This window comes from Leopardus geoffroyi, chromosome C2 (genome assembly GCF_018350155.1).
Source record: "Leopardus geoffroyi isolate Oge1 chromosome C2, O.geoffroyi_Oge1_pat1.0, whole genome shotgun sequence".
In the NCBI taxonomy this organism is placed as follows: domain Eukaryota; kingdom Metazoa; phylum Chordata; class Mammalia; order Carnivora; family Felidae; genus Leopardus; species Leopardus geoffroyi.
Window position 1 is genome coordinate 133,600,117 of NC_059333.1, and position 25,316 is coordinate 133,625,432.

The 25,316-nt window shown below is 45.9% G+C and overlaps 1 protein-coding gene across 2 annotated transcripts in view; it reads left to right on the forward strand.

Moving 5' to 3' along the window:
* The window catches only part of GALNT15 (polypeptide N-acetylgalactosaminyltransferase 15), a 49,281-nt gene extending 29,123 nt beyond the window's left edge, over positions 1-20,158 (forward strand). For both annotated transcript variants that reach the window (XM_045503704.1, XM_045503705.1), the window contains exons 4-10: positions 2,811-2,978; positions 5,579-5,696; positions 7,459-7,653; positions 10,161-10,292; positions 10,668-10,772; positions 15,697-15,840; positions 18,110-20,158. In XM_045503704.1, coding sequence (XP_045359660.1) covers positions 2,811-2,978; positions 5,579-5,696; positions 7,459-7,653; positions 10,161-10,292; positions 10,668-10,772; positions 15,697-15,840; positions 18,110-18,256 — 1,009 coding nt within the window. In that variant the 3' untranslated portion in view covers positions 18,257-20,158. The remainder of the gene's footprint in view (positions 1-2,810; positions 2,979-5,578; positions 5,697-7,458; positions 7,654-10,160; positions 10,293-10,667; positions 10,773-15,696; positions 15,841-18,109) is intronic.
* The last annotated feature ends 5,158 nt before the right edge of the window (positions 20,159-25,316 follow it).

Genomic DNA, 25,316 nt, shown 5'->3' on the forward strand with positions numbered 1-25,316 from the left:
TGGTCAAGATAGAAGCAAAAGGAGATTTCAGACAGGAAAAGGTAACGTTGGATATGAGGGGTGATACAGTTATTAACAGCGAGCTTTGCATAGACTCTGAGGTTCCAGCAAGACAGAGCAAAAAGAGAAATTCAATAAATTCCAGAGTTCCCATTTTCTGGTCAAAAGTAATGTATACCTTTGTCAGGAAGGACACAGCTTGGGGCGCCTGGGTGGCGCAGTCGGTTAAGCGTCCGACTTCAGCCAGGTCACGATCTCACGGTCTGTGAGTTCGAGCCCCGCGTCAGGCTCTGGGCTGATGGCTCAGAGCCTGGAGCCTGTTTCCGATTCTGTGTCTCCCTCTCTCTCTGCCCCTCCCCTGTTCATGCTCTGTCTCTCTCTGTCCCCCCCAAAAAATAAATGTTGAAAAAAAAATTTTTTAAAAAGGAAGGACACAGCTCAAAGATCTAGGACCAGCAAGTTGTATGGATGCTCGGATGCAATTTCCTTTCTTGTCCTGTTATGATTACTAAGATGGCACAAATTTGAGGGGATTCTTCAGGATTCAGCCACACGGCTTCCCTGGCTCTCGATTCTGAAATTCCACAAAATGCTTTGCCCGGAGCCAAATCCATTCCATCTGCTCAGTTCACTCCGCCGTAAGTGGGGACTTGGGAGGGGGGGGTTGGGTGTCCTCCTTTCTTCCTTGATCTTGCCTCTCAGTTTTCTTTGGTCAATTCAGGATGCCAGAAATAGTGGAGACCCAGAGGGATTAAGTTTCCCTTCCCTTCCAGAGGCAACAATGTGAAAAGGGCAGGAAAACCATATCAGAGTCCTTGCTCTAAATATAAACCCCATGACTTCTTATGCCAACGTCAGTCACTTGAGGACAGATAATTGAGTCCCAAGACCAGCCTGGCCCTCTCCATGTAGCCTGGGCTACCCTAGTCCTGGCCATCTCCAAGATGGAAGGAACAGAGATGGACATCAATAGAAGTGTAAAACACAGCGCGGCTGGCATCTCTCCTGCCAGGAATCTCTCTTCTCTTAGAGTGGCACCTCCCAGCCACCCCCAAGTTCAGGACTGATCTATTTCCTGGCATAGATTTTAGAACTGATAGTTGGGGGCACCTGGGTGACTTAGTCAGTTGAACGTGACTCTTGATTTTGTGTGATCCCAAGGTTATGAGATCAAGCCCCACATCAGCTTCCACGCTGAACGTGGAGCCTGCTTAAGGTTTTCTCTTTCTCCCTCTGGCCCTCCCCCCACTCATGCTCTCTCTTTTTGTCTCAAATTAAAAAAAAAAAAAAAAAAAAGTAACAGCCATGAGAGAAAACCTGTGACAAAACAGAAAACAATGCGACTGAGATATTGGCTAGGTGGAGATCAGCTCCTGGCACACCACCTGAGTGATCACCTGTCTAGTTACAATGTGAAGTTGTATGTAAGCGATGAATCACAGAACCTACCCCCAAAAGCAACAGCACTCTGTATACACTGTATGTTAGCCAACTTGGCAATAAATTATATTTGAGATAAAAAAAAAGCTTCTGACCTGTACCAGTTTCCCACATTACCCTCCCTGAGGTCATATCCCAGGCTGTTGCAAGCAGAACAAAACAAACAACAATCACACAAAAGGATAAAATACCGTCACCAACAGCCATCAGTAAATGAACAAGCAAATAAGTCTAGACGCAGGACTGCCATTTGCTTGTAGACACCATGTGCCCACATACACTTGCATTAACATCAGGGACACGTCTGGGGCTTGGCAAACCTGATTCCTCAAACCAATCAAGTTGTACGATACAGGAACAAGAAACAGACCCTAGAGCAGGGGCCCATGAACCTTCTGAAATTATGCATAATACTTTGGATATGTGCCTATGATTATTTTTCTGAAGAGGAGTCTACACTTTTCAAAGGGGAAAAGACCCCAAAAGAAGTCAATAGCCATAGTCCTAGAGTGTTACTGCTGAGAAAGGTATTTGTGGGACGTGGTTCAACCTCCCGCTTTACAAAGGAGGAAACCAAGGCCCAGAGAGGTATGGCAGCTGTCTCAAGATCACACAGCCCATTAGTGGCAGAGCTGAGCCTAGAACCCCATTCTCCCGTCTTTCAGTGTTATCAACAGAGGTTTGTGAAAAAAGAAAGAGGCAGGGGGGCGCCTGGGTGGCTTTGTCGGTTGAGCGTCCAACTTCGGCTCAGGTCACGATCTCGCAGTTTGTGAATTCGAGCCCCGCGTCAGGCTCTGTGCTGACAGCTCAGGGCCTGGAGCCTGCTTTAGATTCTGTCTCTCTCTCTCTCTCTCTCTCTCTCTCTCTCTCTGCCCCTCCCCTACTCACACTCTCTCTCTCCTTCAAAAATAAATAAACATTAAAAAAAATGTTTTTAAATTAAAAAAAGAAAGAGGCGGGCATGCTATTTAATGAAATGAGCTCCCAGCTCCTCATGCAAAAACATATTTTCTAGAACAGTACTAACAGAAATATAATGAGCCATGTGTATAATTTAAACATTTCTAATAGTCACATTACAAAACAGAAACAGATGAAGTTAATTTTAACAATACATTTTAGCAAACCCAATATATCCAAAATATTATTTCAACATGCGGTGAGTGGAAAAATTACTGAGATTTTTACATCTTTTTTTCATACTAAGTCTTCTAAATCCAGTGTATATTTGACCCTTACAACCACACCTCAACCCAGACCATATTGTGGCCACTGGCTCCCATACTGGGCAGTGCAAGTGTAGATCATCTTTCTAACCTCCAGCAAGTGAATGGTTTGTATCCCTTATTCGATTCCACAATGCTTTCCAGGAGCCGGGTGGTGTCTCCAGTCATAGACGTGATTGACTGGAAGACTTTGCAGTATTACCCTTCCAAGGACCTGCAGCGTGGGGTGTTGGACTGGAAGCTGGATTTCCACTGGGAGCCTTTGCCAGAGCGAGACAGGAAGGCCCTCCGGTCCCCCATCAGCCCCATCAGGTGAGGTTCTGTCACATAGCCTGCTTTATACCTCTGCTTTCTCAGGGTGGACTCAGCAGCCAAACTGCCTGGGATCTAATCCCAGCCCCACCAGTTTCCTAGCAAGTTACTTACCCTGTGCCTCGGTTTCCTTATCAGTGAATTGAGGGCAAAAGGGTTGTTGGGAAGGCTAAATAAAAGAGTTCCTGCGTGAAAACCATGGAGAGAGTGCCAAGCGCAACACTTGGTGTTATTAGTGTTATATTCTTATGGGAATGGGGTCCAGCTTAAGTTCCTCCAGGAAGCATCAGTGGATGCCTCTGTGTGGGGCAGTGAGAGAACCCAAGCTGGGATCTTGAGCTAACTCTACCTCTCCAGGTAACACTGGAATTTCCCTGACCTCAAGTACTTTCTTGCTAAAAAGGAAGAATTCAGCCAGGTGAATGCTAAGACACAGTAACTCTCAAAATATATCAAATTTTGTGGTTGCTTGCTTGCTTTGGTTTTTGGGTGTGTTTGGGGTTTGGGACAATTGTTCTATTTAAGAAGATGTTCTAGATACCTTCTGTAACAAACCACCCAAACTTCACTGTAAAACAACAACAGTTTTTTTAAGCGCACAGATTCTGTGTGTCATGAATTATGAAAGGAAGCATCAGGGTTGGGTGTCTCTGCTCCGTGGTATCTGGGGCCTCAGCAGGACCATGCACTAGACTAGAATGGCAGGAAATGGCTCAAGGGGCCGTGGGGGTGGGGCTGGAATCCCCCTGAGGCTCCTTGAATGTCTGAAGGTTCATGCTGGCTATCAGGGGGACCTCAGTGGGAACTTCACCCGCTCTCTCCCTGAGGTCACTGCACGTGGGGCTGGCCACACCATGGTGCTGGGTTCTAAGACTAAGTATCCCACTCAAGAAGGCCAGGTGAAACAAGCTGTATCCCTCTCCCCCTTTAAAAGAACAATTTATTGCCGTGAATTTCACGTAACACAAATGAGCCGTTTAAAAATGAACAATTCAGCAGCAGGTAGCACATTCACAATGTTGTGCAACCACCACCTCTATCTAGTTCCAAAACATCTCCATCACTTTACAGTAAAATCCCATACCTATTAAGTGGTGTTTCCTACCCTCTCCTCCCCCCAGTGCCTGGCAACCATCAAGCCACTGTCTATCTCTATGGATTGATCTGTTCTGGATGTTTCATATAAATGGAATCATAGGATATGTGACCTTTTGTGTCTGGCTTCTTTCAGTCAGTATAATGTTTCAGAGTATGTATCCCGTTCTATAACCAAACCTCAGAAGTCACCCAGGGTCACTTCCAACACAATCGCAGGCCCATCCAGGTTCACGGGAAGGAAGAAGACTAGACCCCACCTCTCAGGGGGAAGCAATATCAATGTCACATTGTAAGAAGGGCCCGTGGGACAAGGGATCATGTGGTGTTTACCCCCGGGCAGTAGCCCTCCATCTGCCGTGGTCGACTTTCGTCATGTATTGCCCAACACCAACCAATTATCCAGGTGGCTTCTGAATGTCTAGTACAGAGACATGGAATGAAGGCCTTCCAAGAGTCTGCCCAAAGGAATATGACTCTAACAGAAGTTTGATAAGCCACAAGCTTAGATATGCAAAAAATTCTGTCTTTACTTTCTAATAACTGGACTTAGGTAATTTCTATCTTAATCTCTCTTGCCACTAACGGCAGAAAACTTCCATGCAAATTAGTCAAATTCAGTAACAGCTTAGTGATATCATATTGAAGTCTAACATCCAGGCATGTACCCCTCTCTCTGTCCCCCTGAAGTTGATTTTGAGCTCCAGGCTACTGCGGGGGCAGCAGCAGTGGGGAAGGAGTGCCCCACCTCGGGCTCAAGCTGTCCTGCATCACTGTTCACCAAGAGGCACTTTGCTGGCCATGGCTTCTGGCAGGGGGTTGACACGCCTGGCCCCCAGCGGCCTCCACCCTCCCTGTGGTATCTGCCCAAGTCCCAAATCAGGATGTGGGAAGAAAAAGCCTGACTGTTTCCCTTTGTCCAGGCCTGGTGCTGCCTGTCTTAGGGTGTATTATGTTAACCAAGGCGTTCCCAGCAGTCTGTCCAGACGCGCTCAAACCAGAGGGTAGGGGAACCTCAGGGGCAGCCCGGTGCCCCTCCCTTTAGGACCAGCACCTGAGGATGGGGTAAAAAGGACCCAGGCAGACATAGCTCTCTTCTCATAGAATACTGGGAATTTTGAGGGGCACCTGGGTGGCTAAGGCGGTTGAGCGTCCAATTTCAGCTCAGGTCATGATCTCACGGCTCGTGAGTTTGAGCCCCGCATTGGGCTTGCTGCTGTCAGCACAGAACCTGCTTCAGATCTTCTCTCCCCCCTCTCTCTCTCTCTGCACCTCCCCTGCTCACACACTCTCTCTCAAGAACAAATGAATCTTAAAAAAAAAAAAAAAAAAGAATACTGGGAATTTTGACCTGGTTGCTTGGCTCCAGTCTTGCAATTAAAAGCATTGAGGTCTATCTGGGCCCAGAGTCCACTCTCTCGGCCACTGGAGCTCCCACATGGTAAGACTTCCCGATATACTTGAGGTTCTGAACTGCAGTCTGTGTCTGTCTTCTCTCTGCCTAGGAGCCCTGTGGTGCCCAGTGGTGTTGTGGCCATGGACAGACATTACTTCCAAAACACTGGTGCATATGACCCTCTCATGTCACTGCGGGGTGGTGAAAACCTCGAACTGTCTCTCAAGGTATGTCCTGGACCAAGGGAGGAGCCAGATGGGTTCTGTGGAGTAGTAGGTGAGGTCCCAGCTGAGACGCAGCCATTAGAAATGCCCCTGGTCAGGGATAAGGCTGCAGGCAATGTATCGAGTCATGAAATGTAGTGTGTTTCTTTCCCTTCCCATGTCTCTCATGCCCTATTCTGATTGTGCCCCCAGCCTCCCTCTTGAAATCAGCTATCCAACCTGTGCATAGGAAAGGGCATCATATCAGCCATCTACACTTTAGCACAGGAGTTCCTGTACATTCTGTGTTCACAGCACCCTTGGCATCTCAGGCATTATTCATGGCACCCATAGGCCAAAACAAATGCCAAACAGTTCTGTGCATTGAGCTCACTGGTCCTGCCTTGTCCACGGTTTCAGTTGCCCACGGTCCACCTTGGTCCAGAAGCAGATGATCCTCCTTCTGAGGTATCATCAGATGGGTAGTAGCCTAACCCTAGGTCACAATGCCTTGTCATTCCCTTACTCCATCTCATCACGTAGGCATTTTATTATCTCCCATCAGCACATGAAGAAGAGTGGGTACAATATAAGATGATATTTTGAGAGAGAGAGAAACCACATTCACATAACTTTTATTACAGTATATCATGATATTCTATTGTATTATTAGTTATTGTTAATCTCTTACTGTGCTTAATTTATAAATTAAACTTTATCACGGGTATGTATGTATGTATGGTATAAGAAAAAACATAGTGTATATAGGGTCCAGAACTATCCGTGATTTCAGGCATCTGCCGGGGGTCTTGAAACATGTCCCCCATGGATAAGAGGGAACTACTATAGTTCCAAAAAATAAGTATTTATGCTAAAAATTTAGTGCCTAAATTTAGTGTTGGGCACTGCACAACTTCTCAAGCCTTGGAATCAGACCAGACACCCTCACCTTCATTTCCCGTTCCATGTCGATTTGAACACGAGACTGGCTTTTTCATCACAGCAACCACTGAAAACCCAACCCCGTAAAGGTGTACATTATCGAAAATGCAGCCATCTAATGTGGAAATCATGAATTATCTCAAGCTTGTAGTTTGCAGAACACCCAATAGATGTCACCGTGTTTTTCTCAAACATTTAAAATATCCTGCATGGCCCTTTGAGGTGGATGGGGCACCCCCAGGGGTACCATGGCCCACAGTTTGGGAGCTCTGTTTTTGGTGTGTTTCAGTCCACATGCTGCCTTTTGCTAGAGATGTTTTCGCTTTCCTCTTGATCCCCAGGATGAAATGAAAGGCTTCCTTTCAAATGAATTTTACTGGAGAACCGTGAAAACCCTCCTAAAGGAGAGACTATGTTCAAGGAAGACTTGCTTTGCTCTCCACTTGAGACTTCACAAGCTTTTAGAAACTCTCTGACCACCAGGGACCCCTTTTTCCCTGAGGAAGCAGCTTTGGGGAACAGGGGTGCTAATCCACGTAGCTATATCTCAAGGTGCCAAACGTGTCCATGTGCTTTTGGGAAAGGGCCCGTTCCGGTATTGCATGGATGCGGCTCCCTTACTCCACTGGTTCTGTCCCGGGACAACCGCACCCATTCTTCCCACACTGTCACTCGCCTGCCCAGAACTCCCAGATCTGGAAACTCCGAGGCACCCCGAGGACTATCGTTCTCTTCACCATTTCGTGTTCGTGATTTCCTGTGCATTTTCCCAGCCCCTGTCAGGATCCCTAACTCCATGTCCTTGGACTTGTGTTCAGATGTTTATTTTCTCCTTTTATGGCAGGCCTGGCTCTGTGGCGGCTCTGTTGAAATCCTTCCCTGTTCTCGGGTGGGGCACATCTATCAAAATCAGGAAGCCCAGTCCCCCCGTGATCAGGAGGCCACTCTGCGGAACAAGGTTCGCATAGCCGAGACCTGGCTGGGCTCATTCAAGGAAACCTTCTACAGGCACAGCCCAGAGGCCTTCTCCTTGAGCCAGGTAAGGAGAGATCCTGGCAGGGGCCTCTGGGCCCGGCCCGGGGCCGCCAGCAGGAGGTGGGCCAAGGAGTGCCTCTCTGTCCAACCTGGAGGGGAAAACAAAAGCTTCTGGCTTGTGCTTCCCTTAAGTTGCCCCTCTCAAGTGGCTCCCTGGCAGAGCTGCCTGTCTGTCCCAAGCATCTCCACACAGCATCACGGCTGATCTTGGCCTGGAGCCCCCTGAGGTCTGTGGGACATCTATGGGCTGCGATCCTTTATCGTGGGGCCAGAGTGCAGACTGGGCAGGGAATAAGCAGTGACGGGTCTCAGAGCGCCCTTTCCTCCTGAGCAAAGCACTCAAACTGTGGAATCATCCAAGACACGAAACAAATAGAAGTATAAATATAAACATAAAAGATCCAAAACAAGCCACAAAAAAAATTTAAAATTTTAAACGTTTCATTAATGTCCACAAACAGCACATCTTCAACTGCCACGTAGCCCAATTCTCGTGGAACTGGCACATAAATACTATTCAGCCTGAGACGTGGGTTCCCGTTACTGTTTGCTAGGCTGGGAGTGGGGGCTCCGAAGATAAGATTTCTGTGACCCACAAAGGTCTTGGGACAACTCCCATAAGCCCCTCACCAGCCTGCCCACACTGCTGGGTGTGCTCCATTCTCTGATCCACAAATCTCCCCGTCATCTGGTCATCTGATGACTTTCACAAGGACAATGGCACCTCCTACTGGTAAATGAGAAGACATTTGTTTTTCTGGCTTTTTTTTTTTTTTTTTTTTTTTTGGAACATTCCTCTTCATTCATGTTTTGGAAATGTCCTATGGCTGACATCGATGTTAAGATTTTAAGAATATCACTGCCTCCCTGAAGGTGGAGACGTTAACTTTGTGCTCTTAGTTTAAATTTAAGTAGCTAAAAATTAATTTTGTTCTACAATTTCTATCCTTCTATCCAAACCCTCGCATGGATTTTGAGATACAGAAATTGTAGGCACCCAAAAGACAAAGTCAAGGTTTCACTGTTGGAGGAGTTAACATTCTCTTGTTTTTCCCCTGTCAAGTTTGGTTGTACAGAAGGGAAAGTTCATTGTCAGCATATGCCCCTCATTTGAGATCAAACAAAAGGCTGGAGAGATTTGCCACTTTGACCACTGAGAAAGGTGAAGGTGATGGAAAATTCATGAAGGAATGTTCCTGCTTTGGCAGCAAAGTCCAGCCCTGCAGAATGACTGATGAGGTCTCAAACGAACACTAAGAAAGCCAAGAAACCATAAAAAACTTACATTAATTTCCTTAAAGAGTAATAGATCTCTTTGGTTTAATGGTAGGCAGGTGTACTGAATAAACAAGACATCCCTGCCTTAGAGAAGTTGTTCCCAAACTTTCTGTGGATAAAACTCAGCAGGAGAAACGGTCAAAATGCAGATTCCAGGGTTGCTGGCCCAACCTACTGAATCATAGTCTCTGGTATAGGGCCTAGGAACCTGCATTTTTAACAAGTTCCGTGGGCATTTCTGAACCAGGTGCTCAGGGGATCATAGTCTGGGAAGCATACCGAGAGCATGTCAGTATGGCAGATCCAGACCATTTATATCTGAGGAGTAAAAGATGGAAAAAGTGGAATCACTTCATTCAGCTTGTTAGCCCAGTGTTTAATTGCCAGACTAAAGGCCATCAAACTGGAACTCTGACATGGACTTCTTGTTCCAGCCCCCTCTCCTTTTCTCTCCTTACCCCAGGAAATATGATCTCTGTTTTTTGTTTTTATTTTTGATCCTTCCTACCCCTCCTTAGCACCTCTGTCTTCCCTCAAGATATCCAGGATTTAATACTAAATGTATAGGTAGGTTTCCTTGTATCTTATCAATATAGCCAAATGTATAAATTTATACTCGAGTGTTAAGGATTTACCTGATACCCATCCCAGGACAATTGTATTATAAAGGAGAATCTCAAGGAAAGGGGATAGAGTAGCCCAAAGGAATGATTTGTTAATGGTAATGGAGGAAATTGGGCACTTAGAGGGGAAGAAAAGTAAACTTGTCTTGCCCCCATCCCACCCCACAATTTCCTAGCTTATTTCATCTCAGTTGCCTTTGGGTCAGTTCCTGCCTCCATATGGCTCATTATGGTGCTGCAGCACACCAGCCTAGGTGCAAAGCCCCGCCATTTTGCCAGCTTTCACAAAAAGTCTTTAAAGCACAGGTATAATCGTCTTTGTAGACTGAAGATGTGAAGGATTGGGGAGGGAGTGCTCTCACAATCACACTGCTGGTTCCACAGCTCTTTGTAGGGAGGACCATCCTACTCTGTCCCTTCTAAACTTCTTCCCCTAACACATGACTTTCCCCGCCTGGCTACGGCCCTAGGGAACTGTGGCCTTGGTCCCCTCACTCTGTCCCAATCCTTCAGCTTCTTCCCAGCTACCTCTGTCCCTCCCCCACGTGTGAATTGTGGTGACCAGTTGGCCTTCCCCCACCTCAGTGCCCGTGTCTTTCTCCTCCATCAGGCTGAGAAGCCAGACTGCACAGAACGCCTGCAGCTGCAAAGGAGACTGGGTTGTCGGACGTTCCACTGGTTTCTGGCCAACATCTACCCTGAGCTTTACCCATCTGAGTGCAGGCCCAGGTTCTCTGGAAAGGCAAGGCATGCCCCCGGGAAGATGAGGAGGAAGGGGAGGGGATGGGCAGCCTCCCAATACAGAAACTGGATACTCAGATGTTTGTCCATGACCCTGGCCACACAGTCCCGAGGTCAGGGTAGCCTCGGAGGCTTCCATGAGGGAGGTGACTGGGTTGCCCCAAAACCTGTTTCAGGTCCTTTCATCATGACAGATGTGGCCTGCCTCCTATCCATTGGGATTAGAGGCTTTAGCTTGGCCTTGCTTATTTCTGTGGCCTGAACCTGGAACCGTGAGCTACACTGCAGGGAAGGAGGAGAGGAGGACTAGCGCCTGATGGAGGGTGTCTTAACAGTGGAGGGCGGGGTTCACTTCTGTATGGATGTCCACTTTCAGCTCCACAACACCGGACTTGGCTTCTGTGTTGACTGCCAGGAAGAAGGGGACATCCTGGGCTGCACCATGATGCTAGCTCCTTGCAGTGACAGCCGGCAGCAACAGGTGGGTAGTCAGAGTTCTCAGGGTAACATCCGGGCAAGACCTAAGAATGGTTTTTCCTGGGATGCTCCTCACTTCCCTTTGGGGCACCTCCTTTCAGTGGTGCCATGTCCCCCACCACAATGACCCATCCCAGCTCTGCCCACACCGCCCCCAGGCACAATCACAGACATGGGCCATCATCAGAGAATACAAGCATCTGAGCCTGAAGCAAATAGAGACTATCTAGCCAATGCTTTCATCTAACAGATGAGGAAAATGAGGCTCAGAGAGTGACTGACCCAGGGGTTGCAAACTCAGATATCCTCAGGGTCAGGCAGGGATGAGCACAGTGAGCTGGGTGGAGGCTGCTATGCCTGAGGAGCACGTGCCCATCAGAAAGGACAGCTATGCCCGTCCCCCAGCCTCAACACGTTTTCTCTTTTGTAAGTGGGTCCAGTATTATGAGATTAGCCCCCAAATTTAAAAGACATTGGAAATCTGGAGTTTGTGGAAAACCTCCCTATTTAAATTAAAAATCTCTAATCAGAGGTCAAAGAAATTGACACACATTTCTATCAGGGCACCACTTGAAACATCTGGACCAGCCAGAGATCCTCAGCCAGCTAGAACCAGAGATGGGGTAATATGGGTCATCCAAGTGGGCGCTGTAGGCACAGAAGCACTGAGGAGGAAAGGGGACCCCAGAGTGTGTTCCCCACTTACAGTGGTGCCTCCAACCCACAACTTGTGGTTACAGTCTTGTCTCAGTCCTCTGATTCCGAGTCCTCCTACACAGATGTGTTGTGGCTTTCCAGGATTTAACGGGGCTCTATGGGAGCCAGAGTTCACAGAGGGTGATCTTTACTGCACAACAGAGGCCTGGTGTGTGCATGTCTGTCTGTCTGTCTGTGTCTCTGTGCATGTATCTGTCTGTCTGTGTAGGTGTCTCTGCATATGCACGCGTGTGTGTGTGTGTGTGTGTGTGTGTGTGTGAAGCAGAGAAGGAGGGCTGGATTTGGAGCAGATAGGCCTCGTGGCCTCGGCCAACCATCTGCTGCACTTGCTAGAGGAGGGCTTCCACACAGATGGGGTCCCTGGCTCCAAGCTGCAGAGCACTGGCGTCATTCAGAAGATTTCCCAGGCACAGAGCAATTTGGTCCGTGGGATTCCTTCCACAAGGAGAAAGTCTTTCATTCCACAGTCAGATGGAAAGTGGAGAGTACAAATACCCCTGGGGAATAGCACATAAGCTGTACTGGGATGCCAGGGCTGATGGGGCCTCTCCCCAGGAGAAAGGGCTCTGATGACTGCTGGGGAAGGACCGAGATGCAGCAATGAAGACAAACTGCACGACTTTCCCCGAGGCCCCACTCTGCAGTGTGGCCAGACCTGTCAGTACCCTGGTGACAGAAAAAGCTAATGGCCCAAAGGGCAGCCAAAGAGAGATGCTAAACATGCCTGACAGGCACCCTGCCCACAGGGGGAGGCCCTTCCTTGAGCCAAGTTTCCTGTTTTTGGATATAGATGGTTCACCACAGGACAGACTATTTGAAATTGACATCAAGAAATCCAGGTGGCACCTGGTTAAAGTGTAGGCCTAGGAAGGCCTAGTAGGGCCCTCCATCCCTCCCTGTGCTTCCTAATCTTTTTAGGTTGTATCTAGTGGTTGCCCTGTGGGGGCAAGATCAACCCCTGACCCCAAATTTGGTTCAGATATTGAAACTGATGACTCCCCACATGCAACAAGAGAGAATGGAAAGTATCATTATTCACCTAATGAGACTTCCTGGTGGAGCAGGACAGGCTCCCAAGCAAGCAAGACAAGCAAGACAGCAAGACAGCAAGAAGGGGCGGCTGACTTTGGCTCTTATGTGGTTGGGGGGGGGGGGGGGTTGGGCAGGTGAGGGTTCCCAAGCTCTGGCTGGGCTTACCTGGACTGAACTTCCCACCAGCACCAAAGAAGAAAGCACGGGGCTTTCTTTTGAGCTTGCCCAGAAGTAGAGCAAGGATATAAGGTGAAGGAGTGGAGCTTGAATGCTAAGAGACCAGACATTAGACAAGGAGTTAGACTCTTTATTATAGGTCACATGGTTCATTTAAGAAGGTAATAAATTCTAAGGACCCTTTCCCAGAAAAAAAAAAAACAAAAAACAAAAAACAACACATATAATCACAGCTGCACAAAATTTTAACAATTTCCAGAGTTCATAGATTCCCATGAAGCCCCCTATGGTCCCTGGCGCTCTAAAATCCCTAGTTCATAATTCCCAGAAGCTAAAGGAATGGGTGAAAGGATAGAACCATATTTCCTCCTGCAGCACCCCAGGGGTTGGTAAATTTTACGCCCTCAAATGTCTGAGAAGAGAAGAAGGTAATTGAGTCAGAGAAAGGCTTTCGATGCAGCAGGGTCATTCCAACATCCACGAAGACCCCTTGTTTATCAGGAAGATCTCTTTGTATCTTAGGCTAAGCTTCTCTTCAAAGTTGCCATCACAGAATAACTCCCCGAGGTGGTGGGAAGGCTCAGAGATGCTGGCTGAGGGTCGGTGGGTCCACTTCTTTTCACAACTTGGGTGAACCCAGAAAGGCCTAGCCCGCCCCCAAATCTCTTTTAGCCTGTGACAGGGGCCTTTGCATTAAGGTGTCATATCCCAAAGGCCTGTGTTAAAAATAAGCAACAAAGTACGAGTTGCTAGAGATATGGGTCAAATGAGTCAGATGAGGCCCCGAGAGCCTGGGGGCAAATGCCAGAACATGTCTTAGAGGGAGGACCGGTGAGGCCAGGCTTGGCAAAGCAGGTTCTGGGATCCTGGAGGTGGGGGGTGGGGAGGGGGCTGGGCTGGGGGCAGGGAGGCCTGCATCTGGAGGGCACATGGGGAAGCAGGTTCTTAGGACCCATGTGGCATCTTTCCATTTTGCCCTTTACCAGTGTTCTGGAACACAGCAAAAGGCATTCACACCTGGCACAGGGGAGAAGGATACAGATATAAAGTGCTAAGTGAGGAAGCAGTGTAATATGGTGGCAAGAGCTCACCACTTTCTAGCTGTATGACATCAGAGGCTTCTTAAACCCTCCAAGTCTTGGTTTCCTCCTCTGCAACCGGGAATAATGCAGTCTCAGGCATGCGAACAGAATGTTCGCTTTTGTGGGTTTTCTGATTCTTGGTGGGGAGGAGGGGACTAGCAAGGACCTCTATATCTAGCAAAATTGTGAGCTGGATAAGCTGAAAGCCCTTTTCCTAAAAGCACCTAGATATGCCAGATAAAAAATTAAGAAGAAACACATAAGTAAGTGAATTTGTAACAAACGGAAATCTCCAGGGACCACAAATCAAGAGGCATCTGAAAATAGAGCCACAGGGCATTGGCCAAGCTATCCTGCCTCAGGATACATGAGCCATTAGCTACATGCAGTAGTCAGTGAGAGCCTACTTGCAGCCTTTGACAGATGAGAAGTTGGAAATGAGATGCCATAGAAAGCCAGCTTTGACCTTCAAAGAGTAACTTACCTGTGAAAAGTTTGACTAGAAAAATCCACCCACTGCCACAGGAAGATGACAAGGAAGCTTGTCTGTCTCCACAGGGTCTTTGTATAGGAAAAAATCACTCTTAAAATTTTTTTTAACCACAAGTCTGCATCTAATATGGGTGTAGGATTCAAATTTATATGAATTGTGTGGTGTGAGAATCCTCAAGCGGGAATGGCTATCTAATCTTGGGGCCCAGCGCAAAGTGAAAATGTGGAGCCCACAGTTCAACAATTATTAAGAATTTCAAAACTGTGTAACATCTTGGGGCACCTGGGTGGCTCAGTCGGTTAAGCCTCTGACTTTGGCTCAGGTCATGATCTCACAGTTCATGAGTCGGAGGCCCACGTGGGGCTCTGTGCTGACAGCTCAGAGCCTGGAGCCTGCCTCGGATTCTGTGTCGTCTCTCTCTCTGCCCCTCCCTTGCTCACACTCTCTCTCAAATATAATAAACGTTAAAAAAAAAAAAACAAAAACAAAAACAGAATTTCAAGATAGGGCGCCTGGGTGGCTCAACTGGTTAAGCATCTAACTTTGGCTCAGGTTATGATTTCACAGTTCGTGGGTTTGAGCCCCACATCAGGTGAGCCCTGCCTTTCTCTCTCTCTCTTTTTCCTCTCTCTCTGCCCTTGTTTCACTTGTGCCTTATCTCAAAAAACAAAACAAAACAAAACAAAACCAAAACCAAAAACAAAAAGGATTTCAAGATAGTAACAGGAGAGCATTAAACCAAATACATTAAACCAAGAACACTAACCCCTTTTAGGCACGAGGCCCCATGCGAATGCGCAGATCACTGAGGCCAACACTGCCTCCCAACCGCAAAATTAATATAAGATCCACTCAGGCTGCACTTGGCAGGAATAAACAGAAATTGGTTTTGTCAGAGCGTGCTCTCTGGCCAGGGCACACAGGCTTCCTACAGTGAGAGCCCCTCTGCAAAGATATGCACAATCCAATGGTATAAAACACTGGAGGAAAAAAATGACCATGAGTGAGAGTCATCAGATGCAACAGACAATTCGTTTTGGGCCAGGTGACAGGCCAGGTCAGCTCTCTCCAGAAAGAGATCCCTTGGGCCTCAGAAGTGTTCCTCATCTGCTCTTGCGGTAGTGCACTCACACAACACACGGCACTCTTTTATGGCCTCACCATGATGCAGTAAGAGAGACTAATGGAGAAACATGCCACAGTGTAGAAATATGAATGCGACAGCAGCTGGCACGTGCAGATTTCAGAGGCTTGGTCCAGTCTGGCATTGCACGTGTGGATTCGGCTATGAGATACGGTGTTGGCTGACCCTAAGAGAATCTAAAGACTGCCACTTGACGTCAGCCCCGTTGTGAGCTCCCCTTCCTTCATCTCCAGCTTTGGAGAAGGTCTCCTAGCTGTGCTAACAAACATCCTCTCTGTCCCAGCACCTGAAGCACACCGGCAGGAAGGAGATACGCTTTGGCAGCCCACAGCACCTGTGTCTTGACATCAGGCAAGAGCAGGTGACTCTTCAGAACTGCACCGAGGAAGGGCCTGCTATCCATCGACAGCACTGGGACTTCCAAGAGGTAAGTAATCTGTCCAGGAAGGGCTCAGCAGTGCCTCTAGCTGGGACTGTGGCCCAGGGTCTTCTAAGGGGTCAGATAGTACCATACAGGCCAGAGCCCCTATTGTTGAACTTAGTGACCTGGCATTAAGGCCTCAGGAGGAAGTAAAGCCAACATTGTGGCAAAGTTGGACTGCAAGCATCTTAAAGTGTACTCATTTGCCACGTCTCTGTAAAGCTCTGACCATGATCGTGGCAGAGAGAAGAGACGGTCCCTTTTTGAAGTTTATTAGCTCAGGTCACCAGTAAGACCAGGGAGCATGTTACAGAAGCAGCCAACTACCTCAGTGGTGTGGTTTAGGAGCAACAGAAAGGCCCTTCCTTCTCTACTTGGTGACAAGTGAACCTAAGACTTGGGGCCCATACATGCTCAAAGACGTCTTGGATCATTCTAACCAAGTCCTGTGGATAAGATACATCTTAGAAACAGTTAAAATAATAAGTACAAGATTAGTGAGTAAGATATACCCAGTATATTTCAGGCATTAAAACCTAAGACTTTAAAAAAGTATTATGGGGCACATGGGTGGCTCAGTCGGTGAAGCATCCGATTTCTGCTCAGGTCATGATCTCATGGCTCATGAGTTAAAGCCCCACATCAGGGTCTGTGCTGTCAGTGCAGAGTCTGCTTTGGGTCTGCTCAGGTCATGATCTCATGGCTCATGAGTTAAAGCCCCATATCAGGGTCTGTGCTGTCAGTGCAGAGTCTCCTTCTCTCTCTGCCCCTACCCCGCTCGTGCTCTCTCTCTCTCTCTCTCTCAAGAATAAATAAACATTAAAAAAGTATTATCATCAGCTACTGTTCATAGTAGCACTATTTACAATAGCCAAGAGGTAGAAGCAACCCAAGCATTCAGTGATGGGTGAATAGATAAACAAAATGTGGTATGTATGTATGTATGTGTGTGTGTGTGTGTGTGTCTAATGGAATACTACTCAGCCTTAAAAGGATCACATGCTACAACATGGATGAACCTTGAGGACATCACACTAAGTGAAATAAACGTGTCACAAAAGGACAAATTCTGTAAGATTCCACCTAAATAAGGTATCTAAAATAGTCAAATTCATAGAAACAGAAAGTAAATAGTGTTTACCAGGGGATGGGGGGAGAGGAGAGTTGGTTAATAAATAATAGACTTTCAGTTTTGAAAGATGAAAAAGTCCTGAATATATGCTTCACAACAATGTGAATATACTTAATACTACTGAACTTTACCCTTTAAAATGGTTACAATGGTAAGTTTTATCTTACCTATTTTTACTACAATACAAAGAAAAAAAATTAGGTAACATGTATGCTACAACATGGATGACCCTTGAAGATATCATACTAAGTGAAAGAAGTCAATCACAAAAGGCTATCTATTATATGACTACCTTTCTAGGAAATGTCCAGAATAAACAAATTCATAAATATAGAAAGCAAATTAGTGATTTCCAGTGGCTGGAAGGGAGGGACAGGAAGTGATTGTTAATGATAGTGGGTTTCTTTTTACAGTGATGGTTGCATATACTCTGTGAATATACTAAAACCCATCAAGTTGTATACTTTAAAGGAGTAAATATTATGGTATGTGAATTCTATCTCAAAAGTACATAAACAAATGGACATTATTGGCATTGTTGGTTAAAATGTTTAACTTTTCATAAAGAAATCAATTTTTTGTTGAAGAAGGGATGGCTAGATTCAGTATTAAGTCTGGTGGACTTTGAGCAGGAGGCAGCTATAGTCTTTGAAACACGGCTGCCTTGGGCCCTCAGTGTATCCTTGAGCTTTTACTCTCTACTGCGACGTGGTGGCAACAGTACTGAATTGCAGGAGTCACAGTGGGTAGAGATCAAACTAAATCATTTTGAAAGCAGAAATGTACAAGCACAGTGATAACAATGAATTTCACCAATATGGTATAAAGACTGAACATGCTCTATACACTGGCCTGTTACTAAACAGAACTCTCTAAGAAATGGCACAATTATACAATCTCAATAAAGTAATTGAATTAATGATCTCAAGGTTTCAAATGATATTTATATTCATAATATATTTATATTATATATATTTACCTAAATTATTTTTACACTAACCAACATAATGCAGTTCCTTACTAGGCGAGTTCACACCACCTCTGTAATTCTCATAATGATTAACACAAATCTTAGAAATATCCTTCTTTGCCTACTGATTACAGGGAAATGACTTTTTTCCCTCGTCTTTTCTGTTTTTTCAGAATGGAATGATTGTTCACATTCTTTCTGGGAAATGCATGGAAGCTGTGGTGCAGGAAAACAGCAAAGATTTGTACCTGCGCCAGTGTGATGGAAAAGCCAGCCAGCTGTGGCGATTTGACAACGTCTACACTGTGGATGAGCGATGAATGCCTGTGTCAAAGGGAAAAGAGAAGTTTAGCCATTACAGTTCATCCCCAAGGGAACTAAAAGAGCATATATATTTCATGAAGCTGACCCTTTTGTGTTTGCGCTCCTGGTGATGGTAGAGAAGAAAACTCCATGAATGAGTATAGAAAGTCTTTCCTTCTCGCCCCTTATTGCATTGACTGTTGGCTGTTTTAGAAAAAAAAAAAAAAAAAAGATTCATTGTCTCATTGTCTTTATCACTGGATGATGGTCATTACGTAGTACAGAAGATTGTTGTTTGTTTTATTTTGTTTTCCATCGTGCACTTGAGAATTGCTTTTATCTCTGACAAAGGAGAGGCATGGACCGTCTTGGGCAACACCTCCAGGATACATACATCCGGTTGATAATTTTTTTGCAAATGGCCTTACCTTGAACTATCTGTGTAGCCAACCATGAAAGTTAAAGTGTGAGAAGGGTGTAAAGGCCTGACATTCCCAAAACTTTGGATTAAGTTCATTAGGACAAATTCCACGTTCACTGGTTGAGCCATAGCTCAGAAGAAGGAAGGGAAGCCACTGAGCAAAGAACGGGGTTGAAGAGAAGATGGAAAAGCTTTGACCCAATTCTCCAGCTCAGCCTGGCAGCTGCAAAGAGTCAGCACGCCTGGAATAGGATGTTTTCATGTAAATGAGAATTTCCTCCTGACTTTCTACCTCCATTCACCCTGCCCTAGCCCTTCTCTAGCTTGGTTAACCCCAACCAGAATCTCATGCAATGTATTTCTCATTAGTCATTGGCATTGGGTCAGCTCAGACTAAGCATTCCCAATAACAAGGTGTATACAGTGGAGAAGCTCTCCTGATGCCCTGTTACAGGGTTTGCATGGACTGGATCAGAAATAGCAACCTCTGCAAAGAGGCAAATCTCCACAGTAGGGGAATGCCAGCATCTGAGCCCAAATTCACATGAGAGGAACCAGAGTTGGGAGTTAATGTTCGTTAGGGCTGATGTGGCCATCTCTGAGCCTCAGTCCCCCAAATGTGCCTGCAGGTTGAATGTCCACAACTGTGGGAAGAGCGTGCCTCTGCTAGAGCAGAGCCAGTGCTAGCAAGAGCTGAAAGGCTCTCCTGGCTGTGACCTGGCCTACCTAGTTTGTCCATAAAGAGCTGTGGAGTGGGGTTGGTTCTGTTGTTAAGAAGATACCATTTATGCCCATTTCTCCTCCAGGTGGAGTTTACTCTTCACATGGTCAGCTAGGAAACCTCCCTTTGAAGATACTGATCTCCTCTGGGCTGTCTCAGAACTCAGTGCATTTCAAATAAGAAAAAGTAGGTAGGAAGTGAGGGTTTCTAAACAAGGCCTATCATAATTAACATATTTTTTTCTACCAGCTTAAGTCAATGGCCTGCTGCACTTGTCCCTCCTTAGAATACGCTCCAGACCTGTGCTGTCTACGGTAGCCATTAGCTGCACGTGGCTGTTTAAATGTAAGTTCATTAGAATTAAAAAAAAAATTAAAACTCAGTTCCTCAGTTGTATTGGTCACATCTCTAGTGCTCAATAGCTTCCTGTGCCTAGTGGCTACTGTATTGGAGAGCACAGATATAGAACATTCTATCACTGCAAACAGTTTTATTTGGATAGTGCTGATCTGGATAGATTCATCATCCCATTGAGAGAAGAGATTTTGGACACTGTCTTCTTCCTTCAGACATGATTATATTTAAAGCAAATTCCCCTAACATCCTGAGACTGAGATGGAGCTAAACATTCTCAGATGTCAACCTTGTAAATGGTATTAATAGTTGCAAAATAAAAATTAAACAAGACCTCTATTTTTTTAAATGAACTTAATTATTGGCATTGTGTTTGAAGTTGCTGTAATAAATTAATATAATTAAATAAAAGGCAGAATTCAATTGTGTGAGTTGTGTTTGACAGTAATTAACAAAAGGACCCAGATGGCTTATTGCTTAATTGGTTGAACAAAGTGAGAATGTGGGGTTCCTTGCTTCCTTAACCATCCCCATGATTTATTGCTTTATTATAGAAATGGCTGTCAACTTGGTCCCTGGCTGATACTTACAGATCCTTAATTTAAACAAAACAGATGTCTCCATTTAGTTCTAATAGAAATTCAACCTTCTCCTCACAGTGTAACCAAGTGTTCAAATTCTGTTCTCTGTGGATTCTGCTTTGATTTTATCCACAACGATCATTTTAAAAGTAGAGAAAATTGACAATTGGAAGATTTGATTCCCAAGAGTTTGATCTTCACTTTTATGATTGGACTTTATTGTTCAGAAGGAGAAGCAAGAGATAGATGGAATATCTTGATAGTATTCAAGTTGCTGATTCCAGTTTGTTCTCAAGGTCTTGCTAGATCCTTGTCCTCAGAGTCCATGAGACATCTCTTAATATTTTGATTTAATCCAGCAGGCCTCAAATTTCACTGTGCTCACAAATCGGCTAGGGATTGTATGCAGATTCTGATTTGGTAGGTCTAGGGTGGGGCCTGAGATTCTATATTCCTAATGAGCTCCCAGGGGATGCTGATGCTGATCTGTGGACCACTCTCTGAGTAGCAAATATTTAAACATTTCCAGTAGTCTTCTGTTGTTATTTGGAACTAGGAGAGTCCTCATTGGACCAGTTCTTGAACTATTCTTTGCTTCTCACAGATCTTTTTTTGAATCCACATGGCAGGATGGTTTGATCCTATATGATGTAGGACAATACACCTTGTTCAATGTAATTCCTTTTCCTTTCTCCCCTCGATACTTTTCCTCCTTCTCATTCTGTCTACTAGTTCTGCTCTTTTGACCAGGAGAGTTCTTTCTTTTTTTGTTGTTCTTGCTGTTTGGTCCATGGTTATATTGTGATTTCCTTGCTTTCCTTATCTTGCCTTCAGCTTCTCTTTTTCTCATCTCTGATCAAAGCTGTTTTTACAGCATCCATGCTCCTGTGGCAGCTTTTCTCTGACTCTCCCTTTCCTCCATCTGGCCCTCTATGCCCTTCCATTACCAAGTACAACTGACTAATCTTGATGGAATGAACACTATCGGTTTCTCCAAAGGATTTTTGGAGCACTGATCACATCAATTAGTTGCTCTGTTTTTCAGCTCTTCTCAGCCCTCGCTTCTCTCCTGGAAGACTCCAGAATAGGAAGGAGTAGAAATGCCATTTCACATGGACATGGGATGATTGGTGCTGCTGGAAGTGCGGCTGCTAGTCATGGGAATACAGCCCTTGTCTGGAGGAGACAGCTGCGGTCTGGCAGGCAGGTAGCCCTATCTACAGAGGACCTACAGAAAGGCAGCTGTAGGGAACCCTTGGGAGATGGGCCGGGACCTGTGACCTCTGAAAACTAGCCACATCTAATAGTCAGACATAAGATTAGGTGATCAGTAAACAAATTCTGCCAAAGCCCGAAATTTGATTCCCTCAATCCTTAAGTTGCACAATAAAGATAAAGCACAACTAAGGAGATGAGATGCCAAATCCACCCTTCAACATCAGAGTCTCTGGTAGTGACATAGAGTATTCTGGTCCCTCCCACCTCCCTCTGGCCTTACAGCTTCAGGGAGCCCCTGAAGAACTTCTAACTGTCAGTATCTGCATTTCTTTGCCTGAGGGTTTTGCCTAAAAGCTGAAGAAGGCTGCTTTATGATGTGGGGCAGGCCAGAAAGTCATCCCCAGGGAGCAGTCCTCAATCAATGACTGCTGGGAGTATAGATGCCTAAGCTCCCTCATCCTCTACAATAGGATAACTCTGAGGTGTAAATGCCATACCATTTCCTAGAGCTTACTGTGGGATTACTCTAATCACCCACAGTGGTAGCTGGCTTTATAATACATCTTTAATGGCCACATCTCCTTCCCACTCCCTACTGGTGCAGGTAAACTGCTTAGACTCAAATCCTTATTTCAGTGTCTCTTAATGGGAAAACCCACCTTAAGATACATGGCCTGACCCTCCAAAAGCTTCCATCTGCAGGAGTTACTCTGCTTATCAATTCCACTCTTTTTTATTTTTTTATTTTTATTTTTTTTTTCAACGTTTATTTATTTTGGGGACAGAGAGAGACAGAGCATGAATGGGGGAGGGGCAGAGAGAGAGGGAGACACAGAATCGGAAACAGGCTCCAGGCTCTGAGCCATCAGCCCAGAGCCTGACGCGGGGCTCGAACTCACGGACCGCGAGATCGTGACCTGGCTGAAGTCGGACGCTTAACCGACTGCGCCACCCAGGCGCCCCTCCACTCTTTTTTAAAAAGTTAATTAATTAATTTATTTTGAGAGACAGAGAGAGAGAGAGAGAGCACAAGTGGGGAGGGGCCCAGAGAGGGAGAGAGAATGCCAAGCAGGCTCTGCATTGCCAGCACAGGGCCCGACATGGGGCTCGATCTCAAGAACTGTGAGATCATGACCTGAGCTAAAACCAAGAGTCGGATGCTTAACCAGCTGAGCAACCCAGGTGCCCTTCATCAATTCCACTCTTTTTCAGTAATCCTACCCCATGTACCAGATGCCCCACTCCCTTGAGCTGAGCTTATCCCACTGAGCTGCAAGACCGGGGTATGGACCTCTAGGCAGCTGTGTCTCAGGAGGGAGGGACTGAGGAAGGGGCAACATCCTCAGTCCTTATCCCAAACATATCAATAATGGTAGACATCCTTCATCCCTAGGGAAAAATGACTGAGGCATAGAGAGAGGCCACAAGTATTCCACTAACTGGTATTCCTCCTTGTAGGAGCCTAAAGCCTAGGGAGGCCCAGGTTCCTCCTGAATCTCACACATACACACAAAATGCTCCCTTTCATATTCTAGTTATTTTCCAATAACTGGTGCATACCAGCGTTAGAGGATGTGCAGGCATACTAGTAAGATAGGAGTGGAGAGCGTGAATGTTCTCCATGATAAAATGAGGGGGATCCGGATACGAGGGGGGTATTGAGGAAAAGATGGGCCAAATGATATGGTAAAGTCCTGAAGAGCAAGATGATCCAGGAGGGATTTCCAGTGGGGGCAGGAGGGGTTGCCAGAGGGATTTTCGGAGTTAGGTGATTAGTCCTCAATATAAACATGTTTCCTTATTTTCACCTGAAACTTTTAGCCAAGACTTATATACTGACATGTGTGCTGTGTTGGAGGATGGGAAGGAACAGGGCTGAGAAACCCGTCTGGGACAGAGAGGAAAGAGAGAGGCCTTTGCAGGTTGGATAGATACCAGTGAGACTGGACGCTCAGGGGAAGTGGGGAAACATCAGTATAGAGAAGAACCAATATAAGTTCTGGCCACCACACCGTGTCAATAAGGATAAATTCAATGAGACAAGATAACGTGTTAAAATTATATTAGATTGTGAACTAGAGTAGGGGTCAGCAAACTTTGCCTCTACAGGGCTAGACAGTATATTTTTGGCGTTGCGGGGCCTACGGTCTATCACAACTACTCACATCTGCCACTGTAGCACAAAAGCAGCCACGGACAACAATAAACACGTGAGTATGGCTGTGTCCCAATCAAATTTTACTTACAAACACAGACTTGGCTCAGGGCGCCTGGGTGGTTCAGTTGGTTGAGCGTCTGACTTCAGCTCAGGTCATGATCTCGAGGTTCATGAGTTTGAGCTCAGCATCGGGCTCTGTGCTGACAGCTCAGAGCCTGGAGCCTGCTTCGGATTCTGTGTCTCCCTCTCTTTCTGCCCCTCCCCCACTCATTCTCTCCCTCTCTCTCTCTCAAAAATAAATAAATATATAAAAAAAAGAAAACCATGGGGCGCCTGGGTGGCGCAGTCGGTTAAGCGTCCGACTTCAGCCAGGTCACGATCTCGTGGTCCGTGAGTTCGAGCCCCGCGTCGGGCTCTGGGCTGATGGCTCAGAGCCTGGAGCCTGTTTCCGATTCTGTGTCTCCCTCTCTCTCTGCCCCTCCCCCGTTCATGCTCTGTCTCTCTCTGTCCCAAAAATAAATAAACGTTGAAAAAAAAAAAAAAAAAAAAAAAAGAAAACCAGACTTGGTGCATAACCATACTCTGCCACCCCCCTGGAATAGAGTTTTTGACCCAGCTGCAGAAGGAGATAAATTACAGATTTCAAAAAACAGAAAAATATTACCAAAGAAATTGTGAGTATGCTTGAAAAATGTAAAAGTAAAATATTTCTGTACTATAAATAACAAAAGAGCAAAGAAAAACAAAAGGGGAAAACAATATACAGCATATGTTCCCACTGTAAGCAGACCTCAATCCTTTTTAGAAAGAAATAGGAACAAATAAATCTTTTTTTTTTTTTCCCTTAATAAAAACATAAAACATTGACATTCAGCCCATAGCCTTCTTTCTTCCGGGGACCTACAGATTCCAGGGGCCTTCGTTGTCCCCAGAGGTTACGCAGAACAAGCTTTCTTTTTTTTTTTAATTTTTTTTTTTGACGTTTATTTATTTTTGAGACAGAGAGAGACAGAGCATGAACGGGGGAGGGGCAGAGAGAGGGAGACACAGAATCGGAAGCAGGCTCCGGGCTCTGAGCCATCAGCCCAGAGCCTGACGCGGGGCTCGAACTCACGGACCGCGAGATCGTGACCTGGCTGAAGTCGGACGCTTAACCGACTGCGCCACCCGGGCGCCCCAGAACAAGCTTTCTTAACGAGCACACAGGCTGCAAGAACAGCAATGTGGGAGGCTGCTAAGAAGCAAAGAGCAACTCTCCGCATTTTAGCTGAGCAAACAGGATTACATTGTGCTAACAGATGAAATTTGTTACTGTAGTTTTCATTATTGTGATGAAGACACTCACAAAGGGCAATGCACACACTCCCTCCCTTCCCTGACACAATTCTCTTGCAGCTGGGATTTGGAGACAATCAGATACAAGCTCTTACACGGGCAAGAGCAATAACCTTTGGGTATTTCTTTTTTTTTTTTTAATTTTTTTTTCAACGTTTATTTATTTTTGGGACAGAGAGAGACAGAGCATGAACAGGGGAGGGGCAGAGAGAGAGGGAGACACAGAATCGGAAACAGGCTCCAGGCTCTGAGCCATCAGCCCAGAGCCCGACGCGGGGCTCGAACTCAC